This window comes from Anopheles bellator, chromosome 2, assembly GCF_943735745.2.
Source record: "Anopheles bellator chromosome 2, idAnoBellAS_SP24_06.2, whole genome shotgun sequence".
NCBI lineage: Eukaryota > Metazoa > Arthropoda > Insecta > Diptera > Culicidae > Anopheles > Anopheles bellator.
Window position 1 is genome coordinate 79,612,352 of NC_071286.1, and position 17,901 is coordinate 79,630,252.

Genomic DNA, 17,901 nt, shown 5'->3' on the forward strand with positions numbered 1-17,901 from the left:
AGCCTCCGCGCAGAGACACTAAGCCGGTAACGGGAAGAACAAATAAGCAATAAGCTGCCGATGGGGCTGCTGCCGAAGTTCAAGTTGCTGCGCCAAATGGCATGTGCGTACTTTGCCGGTCATTGTCGGCGCAAAGGAAAGTATGTTAAGCCCTCCCGGCGGAGGATGATCACGATCGGCAGTGGGCCGTCTTTGGAGCGACTGAAGGCGGTCTCTGTGCCCAACACACAGTGATCATCGATCAGAGATCGATCCACCGAGGAGGGCAAAGAAAGGGTTCCGCCACTCGCCATCAGTCGAAAGCCAGCAACAGCATCAATCAATCAAGCGCATAGAACTGTGGAGGCCGCACGTCCGCCAGCGCCTAGCAACGCAACAACATAGTACTTAGCATTAACGAACCATAATGATACAAATAATGGGCCTTTTTATTGCGCCTCTCCGTTTACTGCCGACGCGGAACAAGAGATAAGGAACGGACCATATTTTTTTCTTTTTTGGTTTGTTTGATCGGAAACGATTTGCGCCGTTTTATGCGCTCGAAATTAAGGTTCCTTCGAAGATGGAGCATAAGCGGTCATTTTCTGTTTTATTTTTTTTTGCCAAAGCCCATCTTTTCTTGTGTAAACCGCGTAATTGATTTGAGCGCCTCCAGAATGGGCGCTCCGAATGGGATGTGGAGATCAAGGGATCACCGAGGATGAGTTGTTCCGATAAACTCACTCCGCCCGCGGGGGTCAGCGTAAGGCTGAACTTTCACCGAGACCGTAAACGTGGCCTAAACTGTGGCCCGTTTTTGTGATTGTCTTACGTCTCGGTAATCTGACAAAAGGAGGTCCGAAAACTGCGCCAAGAAAAGGCCATCTGTCATCGTCTCCGGGTCGCAGAGAGTGGCTTAAGAAAATGGAAAAACGGGGCAATTACATGCTTGCATCTGGGTCCGGCCCGAAAAAAGATACAAATCAAAACCCGGAGACGGAGACGCGTTTAAAAATATTCACACAAAGACCCGACGCGATCGTTCTCCCTCGAAGGCGTGACCGATCCGGGCTGGGAAGGTAATTTTCTCCCCGAAAACCTTCGCTAAAAGCTGGGTGTAACAACATTTCAGCGGTGAATAGTTGCAAAACGTTTTGTAGGTTAATTGCTGGGGCCGGATTCTGCGCAGCAACACGAAAGGAAGTCCACGAGGTGGTGTGCCATTAAGAGAGTTGCCCGGTGTTGAATCAACCCGTGAAGCTGGGTGTCCATCATCATCATCATCCCCGAGTGAGCTCACCGGTGAGTGCTTCGCCAATGCCAACGGGCCTGGGGTGTGAAGTGGCTAAAAACCACCCACCTAAGGTCACCTCCGATCGTCACCGATTTCCGCCCTCCCGAGCCGGGTGGCATCATCGGACGGATCACGTATTTGGTTACAGCTTGCTCGCTGTCGTCCGGACCACTTCCTCCGACTTCTGTCATCTGTGGTTTGGTTGCGCAATCGTGTTTCAGGCAGCCAGTTTGGAGCGTCAAATGGCGATCGGAGTTGCGGTTGGGTTGTATCTTCCGGCATCGGGCAGGAAGAAAGCGGACATCCAGACGGGTGTCTAGCCGTGAGCAGCGTGTGTGCGGAGGCACCTTCTTGGAAGATGCGAATGATCCCACTTTGGGCCGTGCGGCGTTATCAACAACGCGATGGGCCCTTTGGAAACCTTGGTTTTCCCTTCCTTTTTTCGAGTCAACGACGTGGTGAGACGAGTGGCTTTGTGGCAAGGCATGGCGTCTTTGGCATTCACCGCGTGAAGTGCTTTGCTTTCTTTCTTGAAGCAGCGAAGAGTGTTTTTTCGCAATAAAACGTTATCTTCTTCAGATAAGGTGAGTAGAAAATGCTCATATGTGTAAAGTACAGCAACGTAAAGATCAAAAGAGAAAGTGAACATCTTTCGATGCTCTAACTCTCATTACAATATGTCAAAGGAGTACGCGGTATGTTAAAAAAATATCTGGAATTTGGAGTTTTTTGTTCAAAAAATATTTATTTATTCATGAATATCTATTTCGTCCCCTTCAAAGTAATCCCCATCAGATATTATACACCGGAACCAACGTGTTTTTCCAATTTTCGAAGCACTTTGAAAAATCATTTTTTCACCATTCGGATGATTGAGCTTTGGTTTCCACGGCATAACCATAAAGCTAATGATTCTTTTGCTAGTGATGACCCTATGGATCAAATTTGGGTCGTCGCGGATAGAGTCCAACAGATCCATAGAAATGTTAATGCGATACTGTTTTTGGTCGAAATTTCACGGCGACTCATGGCCAATTCACGGCATGTAGAATGCATCCGCGCACTTAATTTTATTTTTCACTCAAAATTTGATAAAGATTCGTTGAATATACATTTTTTAGACCAACGGATTAGACGAATAAAAGGGGCGAGTGGGCAATCAACATTACGTGATTTTAAATTAAGATTTTATAATATTTAAAAAGTCTCGTTCAGTGAGATGTATACGCAGACAAGGTAAGACTCGCTGTCGCTTATACGTACGAGCTAATTTCCACAGAGAATTGAGCCACTTGTCTATGGGCAGGCATTAGTTTAGAGTAACTATGGCTAAACGGTAACAATTAAAAGTTGGATCTCGATTTTTGGTGGACAATGTTCAATGATGAATAGTGGAGAACACCCAATAGAGAATGAAACCAATAATAGTCATGATTCGTTTCCAGATGCACAAATTGCTAAATAACTTCGAAGGCACCTAAATCGCTGTGATCCTCGCAACATAAGCAGTAAAAGCATAAAACAATTTTCACAATTTTGATAATGCTAATTGGGTGCAACAACAAAACCTAGAACATATTTCCGTAATTGGTCGTGTGCACTCGAATAGCGGCGCAGTGTGGCTCCTTTGTGTCCTTCGTGCCCGATTACCTGCTGGTGGCGAAACCATGAGTGACAACGTGTCCGAGGGCACATTAGCACCACACACGTGGGGCGACCAGCTAACGGACGCGAGGGCAGCATTGCGCAAGAGCAGCAGAGTGCTGTGTCGTGGTTGGTTCAAGTGCACCGCACCCCGGGGGCCGATGCGCCGTTATGATTTGAAAGCCCCGGCAATTTGCATCCCGTGGGGCCGGCCGCTGCACATACTTGTGGGTAATTATTTAATCCACGCGCGCGCGCAGACTGCAACTCCAACTCCAGCGGTGTCCTCATGCATACCAGATGCAGGCCGCGGCTTTATTGTCATCATGGAAGATCTTGACTCCGCATTCCGACGTCGTGTCGCGCGGACGGTCATCGATCAGCATTAGGGCGCGATGTGATTGACGTCGGGAAGCATGTAATTGGCAAACCTGTCGTAGGCAGGGTCGCATTAGCATATGGGGCCATACTGCCGTTCATCTTCCGCGATCACGATGAGCAAACCCAGCGGGATGGTTATGAACGAAAATATTGTTCAATCCCGCTGGGCTGTGCTCTGCCCGACCTGTTATGCTGCTGCTCTCGCCTGTAGCAGTTTTTCTTTTAATTAAGAATTTTAATAATCGCAATTAAATGCAAAGCTCTCGGGCGCTCCGATAGAAAGGGGCCAGCTGCGTGAAGCATAACGCGCCCATGTTTTATGTTGCGCACACGCGCGTGCAGTGCAACCCGTGGGGCCACACATTTAAATCACGGCCGGTGTTTCGAAGACGAACTCTTTGTAACTCTTTTGTTTCGCTGCGCCATTCCGCGGCGGGCAAACAAATTGTGCTGATGATGAAGAAATTTTGTCCGAACCGTTGGTTGGCGTGTGGTGTTTCGCTTCGCTGCAACATCGACCGGGCCGCGGTAACGCACCCGCAAAATAACAAAATTTACAAAACCACACAAACCCCCCCCCCTGGTTCGGAGCTCGGTGCGCAACAAAATGGACTAATCAGAGACTAAATGGCGGGGAGGGTGTGGTATTGCTGTAAACGTACCGATGATGATCCACGCCACCACCCGGAATGGAACAATAAATCGATCGCGGCGGTACATTGTTGTGGATCCCGCGCGATCAGCGTGGCGATCGCCAATTGTGCGCACTGCCAATTTTTATGTTGCCACCTCTTTTTATGCTTTTATTTTCGCCATCGCCCAAAAAAATTGGCAGCTCCGTTCAGGAGGAGGAGGATTGCTGGCCGTTGGTCGTTCAGGCTGTAAACGATCGGCCCATTACCGTCTAATGCTTTAACACATCGGCATACGGCCGTTGCATCATCGGGTGAAAACATAATTTATGATTTTGTGATGAATTTCGCGTTCAAACGGGTTTAAGTTGTTGAAAAAACAGTGAAGCGATGCCAAGACAAGTTGGAGCCATCTACGTAATAGTTATTATCATTATTTTATTGCCGCACTTCCGGCTGTCATCGCAAAATGGGGGGCCCGCGCAGTGTGTAAAACTGTCAGTCAGGCCAATTCAGGAATCGTCGGGAAACTTGGGTCACCCTCCAGAAGGTAAGGCGATGTCAGATCACATTCCTTCCGGCCGGTCGGTTCGATCATCCGGATTCCGGATAGACGCGCCACGGACTCATTTCCTGACCCGTCGTCATGAATGTGCCGGACGGACGGTGGAAAAGTGGCCTCGAAACCTCCCGCGTGGAGGGAGGAAAATCGAAAGGAAAACTCGTTTGTGTCGTTGTCGTGCCGGCGTGCGTGCCGTGCCGTCCGTTGGTGGCGGCTCTTGTCCCGGAAACCTCCTTTTTATGTCCCGCCCGCCCGGTTTGGGAACGGGTTTTAGGTATTGTCGCTTCCAACGAGTTTCCTTCTGGCACGAGACAGACATCCTTCCGGGTGTTTTATCGAGCGTTAGACTTATCTTGCCTTTAAAGTGTCCGGAGATCGGTTAAGAGATTTCGTGCTGCGATTTACAGAGCAAAAGCATTCAAAAAAGGGATTGAAAAGTGTGTTGAAGGTTCATCAAAAGTAAGCTTTTATAAAAAAAAGACTTTTATTAATTGGACGTTTTTCCGGATTATCTGACGCCTCTAATCAAATTCTCTCCCTTTTCTTTCACAGAGGGCCGCGTGGAGGTGTCGCGCGAAGGCAAATACCTCTCGACCCTGTCCGGTGCCAAGGTCCTGGGCGAGCTGGCCATCCTCTACCACTGCCAGCGGACCGCCACCATCACGGCCGCGACCGACTGCAAGCTGTGGGCCATCGAGCGGCAATGCTTCCAGACGATCATGATGCGCACCGGGCTGATCCGTCAGGCCGAGTACTCCGATTTCCTCAAGAGGTATGGGCATGGGCGGCACTTGAGTGGCGGGTTTCAGTTTCAGCTACCGCGCGGCCTCTTGGATTATGGTCCTCCGTTTAGGAGACAAATTGACGGTTGGCTCAGGTCCTGGTACAGGAGTGCTGCGGAAGTTAGTGATCAATTTGTCACGCTCTCGGTCACGGATCCCTTTCATTCGATGGCGACGTCCACGGTACCGCGCAAGATTTTATGACGTGGGAACGCCGACGTGGCCGGCCCAGCTAACGACGATCGTTTCGTTTAAACGGTTCGTTCCCCAAGTGCTTACCCCAGGCCACGGGGAGGTAGCGGACCCGGTAATTTTGGGCGAGAAAATTACATACATTTCCACGAAACATAGATCTTGCTGCGCGTTGTGTCACACTTGAGCGGCGCCGTAGGGCCCCGGGACTGGCCTGGGTTAGCTTGAGAAAATAGCTCGGAGTGCTCTTGCGACACTTGCGTTACTCCACAAGCGATCGATGGTTTGTGGTTGTTCTTAAAAGGACACTTACACGAAACTTTGGAAACACTAGGAAAAGATTTTGACCCGTCGTTGATCGTAATGTAATCCAACGGCTCGTCCAATGGTCTGGCTTCTGGCCTTTTAATAGAGCTTAGCACCAGTGCCTTCCAACCTTTTCGATTTAGAATGTAGTACGAAGAAACTGAAGCGAATGCTAAAAATGGGCGCCAGTTTGAAGGTTACGATCGGGAGCGTGTGTAGCCACCGAAACCGGTAGCCATAAGAAACCTCTCTCGGCCGATAGGGAAGGGACCACCCTGGGTAAGGCCTGTGAGGCTCCAGCACGGACTACGTTCACTTTGGTGGCCCGCGTTCAATTCATTCACTCTTTCAGACACCCACCCCGACCCAAAACGCGGCCATAATCAGACCACAGGGTGGGTGTTTTGCGGTGGGTTCTTTTGTGTTTCCTACATATTTGCTTGTATGCTTCTCGATACCTGTTCCCGTTACTGGCGTTCGGAGCCTAACACCGCTCTAGTGGCCCCAGAGCAGAACGAAAGGGGTATCGTGGGGACACTCCCCTGTTCGAAACACGTTCGTGATCTAACCCGCAAACGATCGCCGTATTTTCGGTGGGATGGAACTAGTTTCGATACGGGCCGAGGAGTTGTCAACTAGTAATCGGCAGCTAATCAACACGATCGACTCCAGCGATTTTGCAGGCTCCCGGTCAACTGGTTTGTGTCTGGCTGCCGATTGAATAATCTCCATTAGGGTAATAGAGGGTGAAGTGTTTTAAACCACCGCTTAGTTGACTTTAAAAACATCAAACTTCATTTTGGAAACTGGAAACATTTAGTAAAAAAAAACATTTACGAAACAGAATTGTCGTGTTAGGGGCTCGGAAAACCGCTCACGACGTGCAAGAGAAGCCAATGCACCCACCATCAATGCAATCTTCGGAATCCAAACACTACATGGACCCCACTCTATATCTTGGGGATCCCATCAGGGATCCCTTATTTCTGCCGGTTAGTTGTGGATGCTCTTCGAAGATCGCCCTTGTTTATAGATTCAAGGCGACTCTACCGACGAAAAGACACTTTTAATCATTCTTTTCATTGGAACATTATCGAACCCGCATCGTGGATACCCAAAGGGTGAAGGTTTCCCCTTTGATCGTGTTGTGGTGTGACCAGCTGTGGTGTGGTTTGGCCAAAAAGTCCACTCATTCACGCCGTGGACCTTCCTCAATGTCTGTGGCCTGCATTGCGTAAACGCAGTAATCGACAGCCCGAGCGTGTGATCATCACCATGATCGATCGGTGAAAGGATGCAGCGAATTAGTTCATTTTCTTTCCCTTTCTTTTCGGCACCACCATTGAAGAGGTGGCTAATGAGTGTTGTGGTTCGACAGCATCAAGTTCGACAATCCCGTATCCCCTTCGAACGACAAAGTGCACCCCATTATAGGGGTAATTGGTATTGAGCATTTAGACCCCAACAAGGGGCATGCTTTATTACGCATGCGCGACCGTGCGAGTAGGCGCAACAGGACACCCGATCAAAGTTCCTGCCGAAAATGAACGCAAAACCAGTCCCTGACATAATGTGCCACCGGCCAAAGTAGTGGGGACACCCCGAGGGACACCACGGCGATTTGCTCCATTTTCGTGTTTCGGAGAAAGTTGTTTTCACAGGGGACCTGGTCGACATGCGGCCCCATTTTGATGATGGATTTACATTTTTTCGACAGCCAGCGGCCGGTTTCACTCGATTTGTTTGCGGTTTTGTATGCGCAGCTCGCACCTATTACGCCATCGGCCAGGACCCGCCTGAGCCGGGCCCGGTGGTTGATCGGTTGACCGTTTTCCCTTTTTTCATGCCGCCCACGGCGTTTATGAGTCGCCGGGAATCAGGAATGGAATTGGCTATCGGCACCAGTCGGGGCTACCGTGGCGAACTGACCACTCCGTTCCGTGTCCGTTAGACCGACGGGTTTCCCACGCCGTCCGTCCCGGGAACGAGCACGCTAGAACCGCCTAGCAGCGCGGGCCCATTCGTTGCGCTTTGAACCGCCCGGAAAATGTGTTCCCGGGCGGGTACATCAGCACATCATGATGGCTCCATTATGTGCTGCGTTAATTTTGCTTCAATTTTATTACTACTTTGCACTTCCTTCGGGGTCCGGTCCCATTCGTGTCCGCGAAGATGCGAATCATCATCATCTTCCAGATCCCCACTGGCTCCGCGAGTTCGCTAATTCTCGCGTTTAATTCGTTCGTTCTTTGTTTTTTGCCGGCGCCGGCGGTTTTGCAACGGAAGTCTCGGAGTCGGGGTCGGGTGTAGAGAAGAAAATCTATTTACACAAGACCGCGAACCTTTGCTGGGTGGGAAAACTCTCAGCTCCATTCAGTGACGCCGCCGCAGCTGATCTTTTCCAATTAACGCACGATTTTATTTAATCTTTTTTTGTCGCCACCCGGGTCACGGTAGCCCTAGTGGGGACTTTTCGTTCGGTGAACTGTCTTCAGGTAGAGGTTCCTGACGGAACTGCAGACCGATACGGATGACGCGGAGGGCATCACTCAAGCTGGTTTATGATCCGAGGTTGGTTTGCGAATGCATCTCCCGAGCACTGCAGAGCTGCGTGATGCAACGAGTGCGCCACGGATGATGCACCGATGATCGGTGGCGCACCGGGTCCCGTTTGATGCAACCCGCAACCGTTTCGTGTGATGAACGGTTCACGCGTTCGCATAATTTTCGTGCCTTTCGTGCTGGTGCTGGTGCTGGTGCTGGTGCTGGTGCTAGTGTGTGGTTGCATCATCGTTTATGGTTTAATTTGCTATGTAAATGCCGTGCGTCACTTTGCGCAATGCGCGGGGCTGCAGTCGGAACACGTGACTGGCAGTGGGTGTGTGCCGTTTTGCATGCCAAGCATAAATTTTATGCTTCCGAAGGGTGTGATTCATCGCCGCCGCTCGAAAGAGCGGTTCAGAAGATGGTTGAGACATCTTAATAGTCCATTCTAAGAGCTGCTTACCCTACAAGACCCAAATGCGGGGCTTTTGAAGCACCAACCCGATGACACCCTGACCTATAAATTATTTACCACAAACGGCTGCCGTTGGTGGCCGTGCATGGCATAATTCAAGAGCATGCCCTCGCCTGCCAGCCCTTTGTGGCGGCCAGCAACACGAGAGGTGCATACTGATTGGGGTCCCGAGCGTCCCTCAACGAACGGCCCGTTGCCAAAAATCGTACGCCAACCTTGCCATGCTGCGCGCTGGTTTGGGGGGGTTTAGGACATTGCCCTTGGCGAGCGGGCGGATGAACCGCCCAGCGACCCTCACGGCTAGCATCCGGCGATTGTTGTTTCGCGGTTTTTGCTCCATCATCAACGTACCATTCGATTTTCGGCGGCCCACCACTAAGTCACCGTTGCGTAGCCCCGCGTGAGTGGAGCGTGATCGCCGAACGTTATGCCTAAAGTACAATACCCTGCCGGGGATGGCCTTGACGTAACGCCGTGGGTTGGAATTGATTTTACAGACCGACCGACTGAAGGGGCTTTTGTGTGGCTTTTCTAATACACTCCCTTCATTTCCGCAGTGTGCCGATCTTCAAAAATCTCCCGGAGGACACGCTGTGCAAGATATCCGACGTGCTGGAGGAGTGCTACTACCAGAAAGGGGACTACATCATACGCCAGGGGGCCCGCGGGGACACGTTCTTCATCATCTCCAAGGGCCAGGTGCGCGTCACGATACGCCAGGACACGACGCAGGAGGAAAAGTTCATTCGCACGCTCGGCAAAGGCGACTTCTTCGGCGAAAAGGCTCTGCAAGGGTAAGTGTGCGGCCAGCCCCCCACCCCTGTGCCCGTCACTGACCTCTGCCTTTTTTAGCGATGACCTGCGCACGGCGAACATCATTTGCGACTCACCGGAGGGCGTCACCTGCCTGGTGATCGATCGGGACACGTTCAATCAGCTGATCTCGAACCTGGACGAGATCCGGAACCGCTACAACGACGAGAGTGTCAGCCAGCGAAAGAAGTAAGTGATGGTGGTCGAGGAAAGTGTGCCGCCTAAGCAAGCGATCGTAACGCTCCTTTCCCGCAGGATCTACGAGGAGTTCCGAGAGGTGAAGCTCTCGGACCTGCGTGTCATCTCGACGCTCGGTGTCGGTGGGTTCGGCCGGGTGGAGCTGGTGCAGCTGGCCCAGGACAAGTCTCGATCGTTTGCGCTGAAGCAAATGAAGAAGGCACAGATCGTCGAGACCCGCCAGCAGCAGCACATCATGTCGGAGAAGGAGATCATGAGCGAGGCGAACAGTGACTTCATCGTGAAGCTGTACAAAACGTTCAAGGATCGCAAGTACCTGTACATGCTGATGGAGAGCTGCCTCGGGGGCGAACTGTGGACGATCCTGCGCGACCGCGGACACTTCGACGACGGCACCACGCGCTTCTACACCGCCTGCGTGGTCGAGGCGTTCGACTATCTGCACTCGCGCAACATCATCTACCGCGACCTGAAGCCCGAAAACCTGCTGCTCGACGTGTCCGGCTACGTCAAGCTGGTGGACTTCGGGTTCGCCAAGAAGCTGCAGTCCGGTAAGTGTGGCCAGGCGGTGCGCCGGAGCAACGACACGCACTAACGGGACGCCGTTTCGATCGATTCGTAGGACGCAAAACCTGGACGTTCTGCGGTACACCGGAGTACGTGGCGCCGGAAGTTATTCTTAATCGAGGCCATGACATAAGTGCCGACTATTGGTCGCTGGGGGTGCTCATGTTCGAGCTGCTGACAGGTAAGAGGCGGCTTGAATCCGCGCTGCCGATCGATCGCGGCTCACCGATGATCCGGTTTCGGTTGCAGGTACACCACCGTTCACCGGAGCCGATCCGATGCGAACGTACAACATCATCCTGAAGGGCATCGATGCGATCGAGTTCCCGCGCAACATCACGCGCAACGCCAGCGCGCTGATCAAGAAGCTGTGTCGTGACAATCCGACCGAACGCCTCGGTTATCAGCGCGGCGGTATCAGTGAAATTCAAAAGCACAAGTAAGAACCGCAGGCCCGCACCAAGCTCACCCGGTTCCGGACTAACCGCTGGTGTTCCGTTTCCTTCCCGCTCCAGGTGGTTCGATGGGTTCTACTGGGAAGGTCTGCGAAATCGGTCACTTCCCCCGCCGATCCTGCCGAAGGTCCAGAGCGTCGTCGATACGGCCAACTTTGACGATTACCCGGCCGACCCGGATGGTCCGCCGCCGGACGATCTGTCCGGCTGGGACGACGATTTCTAGAGAGTACGCGTTCCGCAGCGATCCATCCCGCTTCCCCGGGCCCGAGAACGCGCGCTTCCGTTTGTTCGATTGCGTGTTCTGGAATAAGTGTGAGACAAATGCGTGACTGTGAAAAATGAAAACCGAGTGCGAGGCCGAATGTGAATTTTTGAATGGCGTGCGTGCGTGTTGCGGGATGGGCGTTTTTAATACCCTCCGCTTTTCAGAACCGCTGTTCTTGTAGTTTCTTTTTTATGTTTTACAAATTTTATCATTTATTTTATTCGTAACACAAATAAAAAAAAATACGAAAAAACACAAACCTAAACTTTTTCCTTCCCCCGCGATTTTTTTTCGTTTTTCCGTTCTTTTGTTTTCTTCTTCGTGTTCAGTTTGTCATCCACGCGATCGATGGACGCTTCTGTACTAAGCCCTCGTTCCCACCGTACTAAATTCCGCTCGGTACTAAAATTGACAGTTCTGAACTGGCGTCGCTGTCACAGTAAACAATTTGCTTAAAGTTTTGCGTCGAAGGTGTTTTCTTGCGTTTAGCTAATAAATCACGATATTAAACATGAGTTCCCGCCAGGATCAACTCAAATCGCTCATCGAAAAGTCCCGCAACCAACCGCCCGAGTCGGACGACGGCTACGGGACGGCGTCGAAATCTGATTCCAGCACCCATGGCTTTCCCTCCCAGCTGATGGCCGCGCGTGGCCGCGCAAGACTAATCACACAGTTGATGAAATCATCGGCCCCTCAACCAGGAGGAGACAGTTTGCTGGAGGATACGAGTAATCTAAGCATCGGTAGCCGGGGACGCTTCGTCCAGAATCTGATGTCAATGAAAAAGTCTCCGAGCGAGGTTCCGAAACCGTCTTCCGAAGTCGCAGCATCTACATCGAAAGCCCCACCGATAGCAACAACCGCCGAACGGTCCCAAGATGCCAGTCTACCGACCGAACCGGTCATTCGAACTGGAGAAAGCGGCACCCCGATCACGCTGACAACCAACTTCATGAAACTCAAGCGTAAAGAGGGTTTCGGATTGTTCTTGTACACGGTTGACTTTGAGCCAACGGTTGACTCGAAATCGGCACGCTACAACTGTGTTAAGCAGAACGCCAAAGACTTTGGCGAGTCGCACACCTACTCCGGCGACTTGCTGATGTTGTCGAGGAAACTGAAAGCTCCCGTGACAACGTACACGGCTCGCCATCCGCACGAAGGAACCGTAGTGCGCCTGGAGGTCACTTTCCGGGGGGAGAAGCGTTTGAGCGAAAGTACATGGTTCTACAACAACCTGTTCAAACGCCTGATGGGTATCCTGCAGCTCACAACGATCGCACGCGGGAACTTCGATCCGTCGATGGCCCGCATCATCCCGCACCAACGGCTCGAGGTGTGGCCCGGGTTCGTGACGGCCGTAAACGAGTTCGAGGGCGGTCTGATGCTGAACCTTGATGTTTCGCACCGTGTGCTCATGCAAACGACCGTGTACGACCAGCTGAAGCTAATGGCCAACGCGGACCGCGGCCGTTTCCAAGACAATGCTCGAAAGGTCCTGCTTGGGGCGGTGGTGCTAACGCGCTACAATCACAAAACCTACCGCATTGACGAGATTCTTTTCGACGAAAGTCCCTCGTCGCAGTTCACGTGCCAGGGCAGGGATATGTCGTACGTCGAGTACTACCGCCAGCAGTACGGTATCGAGATACACGATCACAACCAGCCACTCCTGCTGCACCGGCAGGAGCGAAACGAGTCCGGCTCACGCAAACGGCAGGAGATGATCATCTGCCTAGTGCCGGAAATATGCTATATGACTGGGCTGACTGACGATATGCGCAACGACTTTAAGGTAAGGTACGCGCCCGTAACCGACGTTGGTTGGTGTTGTTTAACATTTGTCCTGTTTCGCCATATCGCGGCCCGTAGGTGATGCGTGAGATCGCGACTTACACGCGCGTTCAGCCGCACCAGCGGCTCGACTCGATGCGTCGGTTCTGCGCGAACATCAACGCAAACGCGGATGCCCGGAAGCTGCTCTCCGACTGGGGTCTGGAGCTGGTGGATGAATCGACCAAGTTGGTCGGTCGAACACTGGACCACGAGAAGATCCAGTTCGATGGCGGAGTCGTGAGCGCTGGGGTGCAGGCCGACTTTAGTCGCGGCGCAATGGAGCAACGAATGCTTGAGCCGGTAGACATTTTAGACTGGGTACTGGTTTACACACAGAAGGATGCACGCTACGGCAAAATGTTTCTCGAAAACATGCAACGCTACTGCCGTCCGACCGGCGTAGAGATCGGCATGCCGCAGATCGTAGTCCTGCCGGAGGACAGAGCTCCGCTCTACGCGAACGTGCTGCGGAAGCAAATTACCCCGCAAACACAGATCGTGGTCTTTATTTGCCCGAGCATGCGCGAGGATCGCTATTCCACAATCAAGCGCGTCGCATGCTCGGAGATTCCGGTTCCGACGCAGGTCGTTCTCACTCGTACCCTGTCGAACGAGGCGCGCAACCGCGCAATCGTCCACAAGATCATCCTGCAGATGAACTGCAAGGTTGGAGGGTCCCTGTGGGGCGTCAAAATTCCCCTCCAGGGCACCATGATCTGTGGCATCGACACGTACCACGAGACAAAGAAGGGCAACGACTCCGTGGCCGCCCTCGTGGCATCGCTCGATTCCACCTTCACCCATTGGTACTCGCGGGCTACGAAGCAGCGCACCAAGGAGGAGATGTCCAACGGGCTGTGTGCCTCGCTGCTCCTTGCCCTGCGCGCGTACGAAACCCGCAACGGTGAGCTGCCGGGGCGTATCATCATCTTCAGGGACGGGGTCGGTGACGATTTTTTGGCCGTATGCGAACAGTACGAGATAATGCAGATGCAAGGAGCGTTCGCGATGGTAAACTCTGGGTACCGGCCGAGGCTCACGTACATCGTCATGCAGAAACGCATCCTCACGCGGTTCTTCGCACTGAACCAGGCGGATAAAACAGTCTCCAACCCGCCACCGGGAACCATTCTCGACCACACAGTGACCCGGCGCCACCTGTACGATTACTTCCTCGTCTCGCAGACCGTCCGCCAGGGCACGGTTACACCGACGCACTTTGTCGTCGTGCGGGACGAGTGCGACTTTCGGCCCGATATACTGCAGCGATTGAGCTACAAGCTGTGCTTCCTGTACTACAATTGGCCCGGAAGCATACGCGTTCCAGCCTGCTGCCAGGTAAGCGGATCGGTCGGCGGTTTCCCGCTTGTCTGTGGTACAGTTCTAACCAATTGTTTCATTCATTCTCTTCCCCCCCACGAACGAACCTACGCACCATACCGCACCCAGTATGCGCACAAACTAGCGTACCTTGTCGGCCAGTCGGTTAAACGCGAGGTGGATGAGTCGCTCTGCGACAAACTTTTCTACCTCTAATGATGGACGAATCGAACCGAAGCTCCCTGTGCCTTCTCACATATAACAAGCTAGCCAAGCCAGCATTAAGATCGGGATAAGTTTCATTCACAGAATATACTGGCGACGGTACACCAGCGACGGCAGTCTTCATTGGCGCGCTTTGATGAAACCACCGAATCTTTCTCATTCGATGGACCCCACTCGAAGCCGTTCCTATACAAACAACGGAGCTCCAACGATCCCTGTGCATTGTAGATAACATAAAAATCTCAAAAATCAGAGAGCGAATAACAAAATAATAAATGTAAATATAAACAAAATATAAACAGTACAATAAACACCGGCAACCTGCCAGATTGGCCAATCGATTTTATTATTTATTGTTTTTTAATTTTATTATTTGTTGCATTACAATTGTGGCTAATTCTTTATTTCAAATCAATTCTTTATTTGCTGTTACTTCGTTTTACATCAACTTCTGCTTCGATAATGCAGTTCGGGTGGTTCCAATCGGCTTCCGTTCTTATTGTTTACCCAAACAGGGTTCGATACATCGTTTCTCGGGTCTGCCTTCTCCACCGATACATTGTGTCACTTGAGCTGGGGCTGCATCCGCCACCGTTTGCTCGTATGCGTGCAAATAAAAATGATTATTTTCCGGTCTGCAACCGGTGTGAAGCCGTATACTACGAGGGTGGCCTTCTTCCCGGCAGCTAGAACCGAACCACGACGCAATATCGAGCCGGAGAAAAAGCGGGAGCGGTCGAAAGTGTGCCAAGGTAGGCCGGGGAGGTGTTGTGACGGTCAGCCTCGCGCGTCATTCCATAACCTACCCGAACTAGGAACGCGTTCGCCCGTAGGACCCGAGAACGGTGCCCGTTTACCAGGACCCCTGGATCCCGGTACCTCCGTGCGGGATCTTGTCCGCCAAAGCGTAAATGCTTCTGGAAGCGTCACAATCCCATCGAACGCTTTTAATACGTCTAAAACGTTTCGCTCCAGCAAAAGTGGAACACTCGCTCCGATCTCATCACGGTCGGTGTCCCGTGGGTTGCGCCTAGTGCGCCTGTGCGTCATTTCCTTGGGAGGGTACTACGCCTTAATTTCGGAGCCATCCACGTTCCACGTTGCTCCGGCACGATTCTAGGACGTTTTGTTTATAAATAGACCTCCACAAACTACAAACACCAGCACACACGTGCTTGTGTGTGCACGATGCTCCTAATTGACCGGTGGTCGGTGCTTCCAGGATTCTTGGAACTTGGGGCGGCACCTTCCCGGTACTCGCACCGGAAGCACACTCCCACCATTCTCTGTGACGCGGGCCGCGTTGATTAATATTTAAAACGTATTCCAGAAATGGCAGCGGCGAAAACAAAATTTACAACAACAACAAAAATGGTGGCACAATTTCCGGTGACCTCAGCGGGGCGGATAGAAAACGGCCACCGACCATTCCCCGGCGGTGTGCCCCCATTTTCCTGGGAGCTGTGGACGCCAAGAGGACGCGAAAGCGAAAAGTGAGGCGCAATTTGCGCGACACTCGCTGGGGGCTGGTGGCGCTGCGGTTTCCGGTGTATCTCACTTTTTGCGCATCCGGAACGGAGGCGCGCGCGGCGCCAAAAAATCGATACGAAGCACGAGTGGCCTCGCGCGAAGATGCGCTTTCCCGCCAAGAGGCTGCGGCAAGGAAATGTTTTTCGCAAGGAACACCGTTCTGCGGCGGGAAAATATGTGCCACTCGAGCATTTCTAATGTTTCTGTTTCGACATTTTAATTTGTCCCTGCCATTGACATTGCACTCGTTCGCGGGGCCTCATCTTGGCCCACTTGGGGTAACCCCAAGCGGCATTGATTTGCTGTAAAGTGGCTTCCGTAATCGGCGTCCGTCTGCGGCGTCACTGCGCCCTCATCTCGTGCACGTGCTTCCGGTGGCGTAATCTTCCCGCTCGGCCGCATGATCCCCTTGGGAATCCGCTTCTAGCGCTCAAGTGTGCCCTAAGTAACCGGATTGGACAGTCGGTGGCTCGTGCGGCACTTCTCGCGTCCGATAAGCGTCTTCGATCTTATTGTCTTCGCAAGGCATATAAAATGGACCCGGCGGCCCTGAGACGGTCAGTTCCAATCCCAAAATCAGCTCTAGCGGGAGAAGCCATAGCAAGCAAAACAGGAAACTACCGCTCCACGATGGCAAAGTTGTCCCTTCTGGTATCCTCGGTGCTGCTGCTGCTAGCAGCCGCCGATTCGTCCGGCAGCCGCCAGCGGCGCAACGCCCAGATCGTCGGCGGGTTTCTGATCGAGATCCGCGACGCACCGTACCAGGTGGCGCTCCTGCACAACGGGCGCTTCGATTGTGGCGGCTCGATCATAGCGGCCAACTGGATTATGACGGCGGCCCATTGTACCCACGGCATCCCAACCCGCGAGCTGTCGGTGCGGGCCGGGTCGGCCTTGAAGCACCGGGGTAGCGACATCCACCGGATCGAATCGATCATCCCGCATCCGGACTACGACCCAGAAACGACCGATTACGACTTTGCGCTCATCGAGCTGGCGACACCGATCGAGCTGAACGGTGACACGAAGGAAGCGATCGCCCTGCCGGATGAGGACGACGAGGATCCGGCGGAGGGAACCCGGGCCATGGTGTCCGGGTGGGGCGCCACCCGGGACCAGCACGAGTCGAACCGCATCCTGCGCGCCACGTTCGTCCCGATCGTCGCCCAGGACGATTGCGTGCGGGCGTACGACTCCATCGGGCTCGGATCGCGGATCACCGAGAGCATGATTTGTGCCGGGTACCGGGCCGGTGGCCACGATTCCTGCCAGGGCGATTCCGGTGGTCCGCTCGCCGTCGACGATGTGCTCGTCGGAGTCGTTTCGTGGGGCGGCGGATGTGGCAGACCGGGCATTCCCGGGGTGTACGCACGCATTTCGGCCGTCCGCGAGTGGATCCGTGAAGTGAGCCAACTCTAAAGTGGCCACGCTTTAGCGATACAATAAAGATAACTTATTTGCAGCCCGAATCGATCCGTTGAGTCCTGCGTAAGATTGTTGAAAGAATGAGGGGGGCGATTGTGAGGAAAATTGAACCATCAGAACGTAGGGCTGGCCATTCGAACGGACAGCTACTCTTCGGCCTAATGACGGTCGCTTGCTACAAATTGAATTGTTCCCGAAAAACACTGCCCGCCCGACGGGGATGACGGTGCAGCATTTCCCCGACCGCGAAAGGTGGTCCCGCTTAATTGGCTTTTTATGAAAAATCGTCCGGAGGCCGCCTGCTGCAGGGGTCTGAGAAAGCGGGGGGGAGGACGAAAATTATGACGACGATGCACCAGCTGCGCCCTGCATCACCGCCTGAAACGGAGTTTGTACAAACATGTTTCAAAACAACGCTGCAGTCCGCATGCATGTGTGTGCGTTGGTTTCCCATTCGCCCTGCAGCAGTG

General features: G+C 52.9%; 3 protein-coding genes across 7 annotated transcripts in view; all 3 read left to right on the plus strand.

Moving 5' to 3' along the window:
* LOC131212899 (cGMP-dependent protein kinase, isozyme 2 forms cD4/T1/T3A/T3B) overlaps positions 1 to 11,342 on the plus strand; it is a 77,035-nt gene extending 65,693 nt beyond the window's left edge. For 3 of the 5 annotated variants that reach the window (XM_058206978.1, XM_058206974.1, XM_058206975.1), the window contains 7 exons: positions 5,045 to 5,264; positions 9,349 to 9,585; positions 9,644 to 9,793; positions 9,860 to 10,353; positions 10,425 to 10,550; positions 10,619 to 10,808; positions 10,885 to 11,342. In XM_058206978.1, the coding sequence (XP_058062961.1) occupies positions 5,045 to 5,264; positions 9,349 to 9,585; positions 9,644 to 9,793; positions 9,860 to 10,353; positions 10,425 to 10,550; positions 10,619 to 10,808; positions 10,885 to 11,050 (1,583 nt within the window). In that variant the 3' untranslated portion in view covers positions 11,051 to 11,342. Of the gene's footprint in view, positions 1 to 150; positions 179 to 4,133; positions 4,164 to 5,044; positions 5,265 to 9,348; positions 9,586 to 9,643; positions 9,794 to 9,859; positions 10,354 to 10,424; positions 10,551 to 10,618; positions 10,809 to 10,884 lie in introns of all 5 variants that reach the window. The other 2 variants (XM_058206977.1, XM_058206976.1) reach the window with 2 other exon arrangements.
* A 238-nt stretch (positions 11,343 to 11,580) lies between these two features.
* LOC131212493 (protein argonaute-3) lies at positions 11,581 to 14,725 on the plus strand. Its single transcript, XM_058206378.1, has 3 exons — positions 11,581 to 12,890; positions 12,968 to 14,269; positions 14,381 to 14,725. Exons 1-3 carry the CDS (start codon positions 11,604 to 11,606, stop codon positions 14,465 to 14,467), a joined length of 2,676 nt encoding a protein of 891 aa, XP_058062361.1. The 5' UTR covers positions 11,581 to 11,603; the 3' UTR covers positions 14,468 to 14,725.
* A 1,830-nt stretch (positions 14,726 to 16,555) lies between these two features.
* Positions 16,556 to 17,475, plus strand: LOC131211418 (trypsin-4-like). Its single transcript, XM_058204870.1, has one exon. It carries the CDS (start codon positions 16,637 to 16,639, stop codon positions 17,423 to 17,425), a length of 789 nt encoding a protein of 262 aa, XP_058060853.1. The 5' UTR covers positions 16,556 to 16,636; the 3' UTR covers positions 17,426 to 17,475.
* Positions 17,476 to 17,901: the final 426 nt, after the last annotated feature.

Excerpts from the sequence above, each read along its gene's own strand:
- LOC131211418 (XM_058204870.1), top strand. The coding sequence starts at position 16,637 with ATGGCAAAGTTGTCCCTTCTGGTATCCTCGGTGCTGCTGCTGCTAGCA.
- LOC131212493 (XM_058206378.1), top strand. The coding sequence starts at position 11,604 with ATGAGTTCCCGCCAGGATCAACTCAAATCGCTCATCGAAAAGTCCCGC. Across the intron at positions 12,891-12,967 it reads ATATGCGCAACGACTTTAAG|GTGATGCGTGAGATCGCGAC; the intron begins GTAAGGTACGCG and ends CGCGGCCCGTAG. Across the intron at positions 14,270-14,380 it reads GCGTTCCAGCCTGCTGCCAG|TATGCGCACAAACTAGCGTA; the intron begins GTAAGCGGATCG and ends TACCGCACCCAG.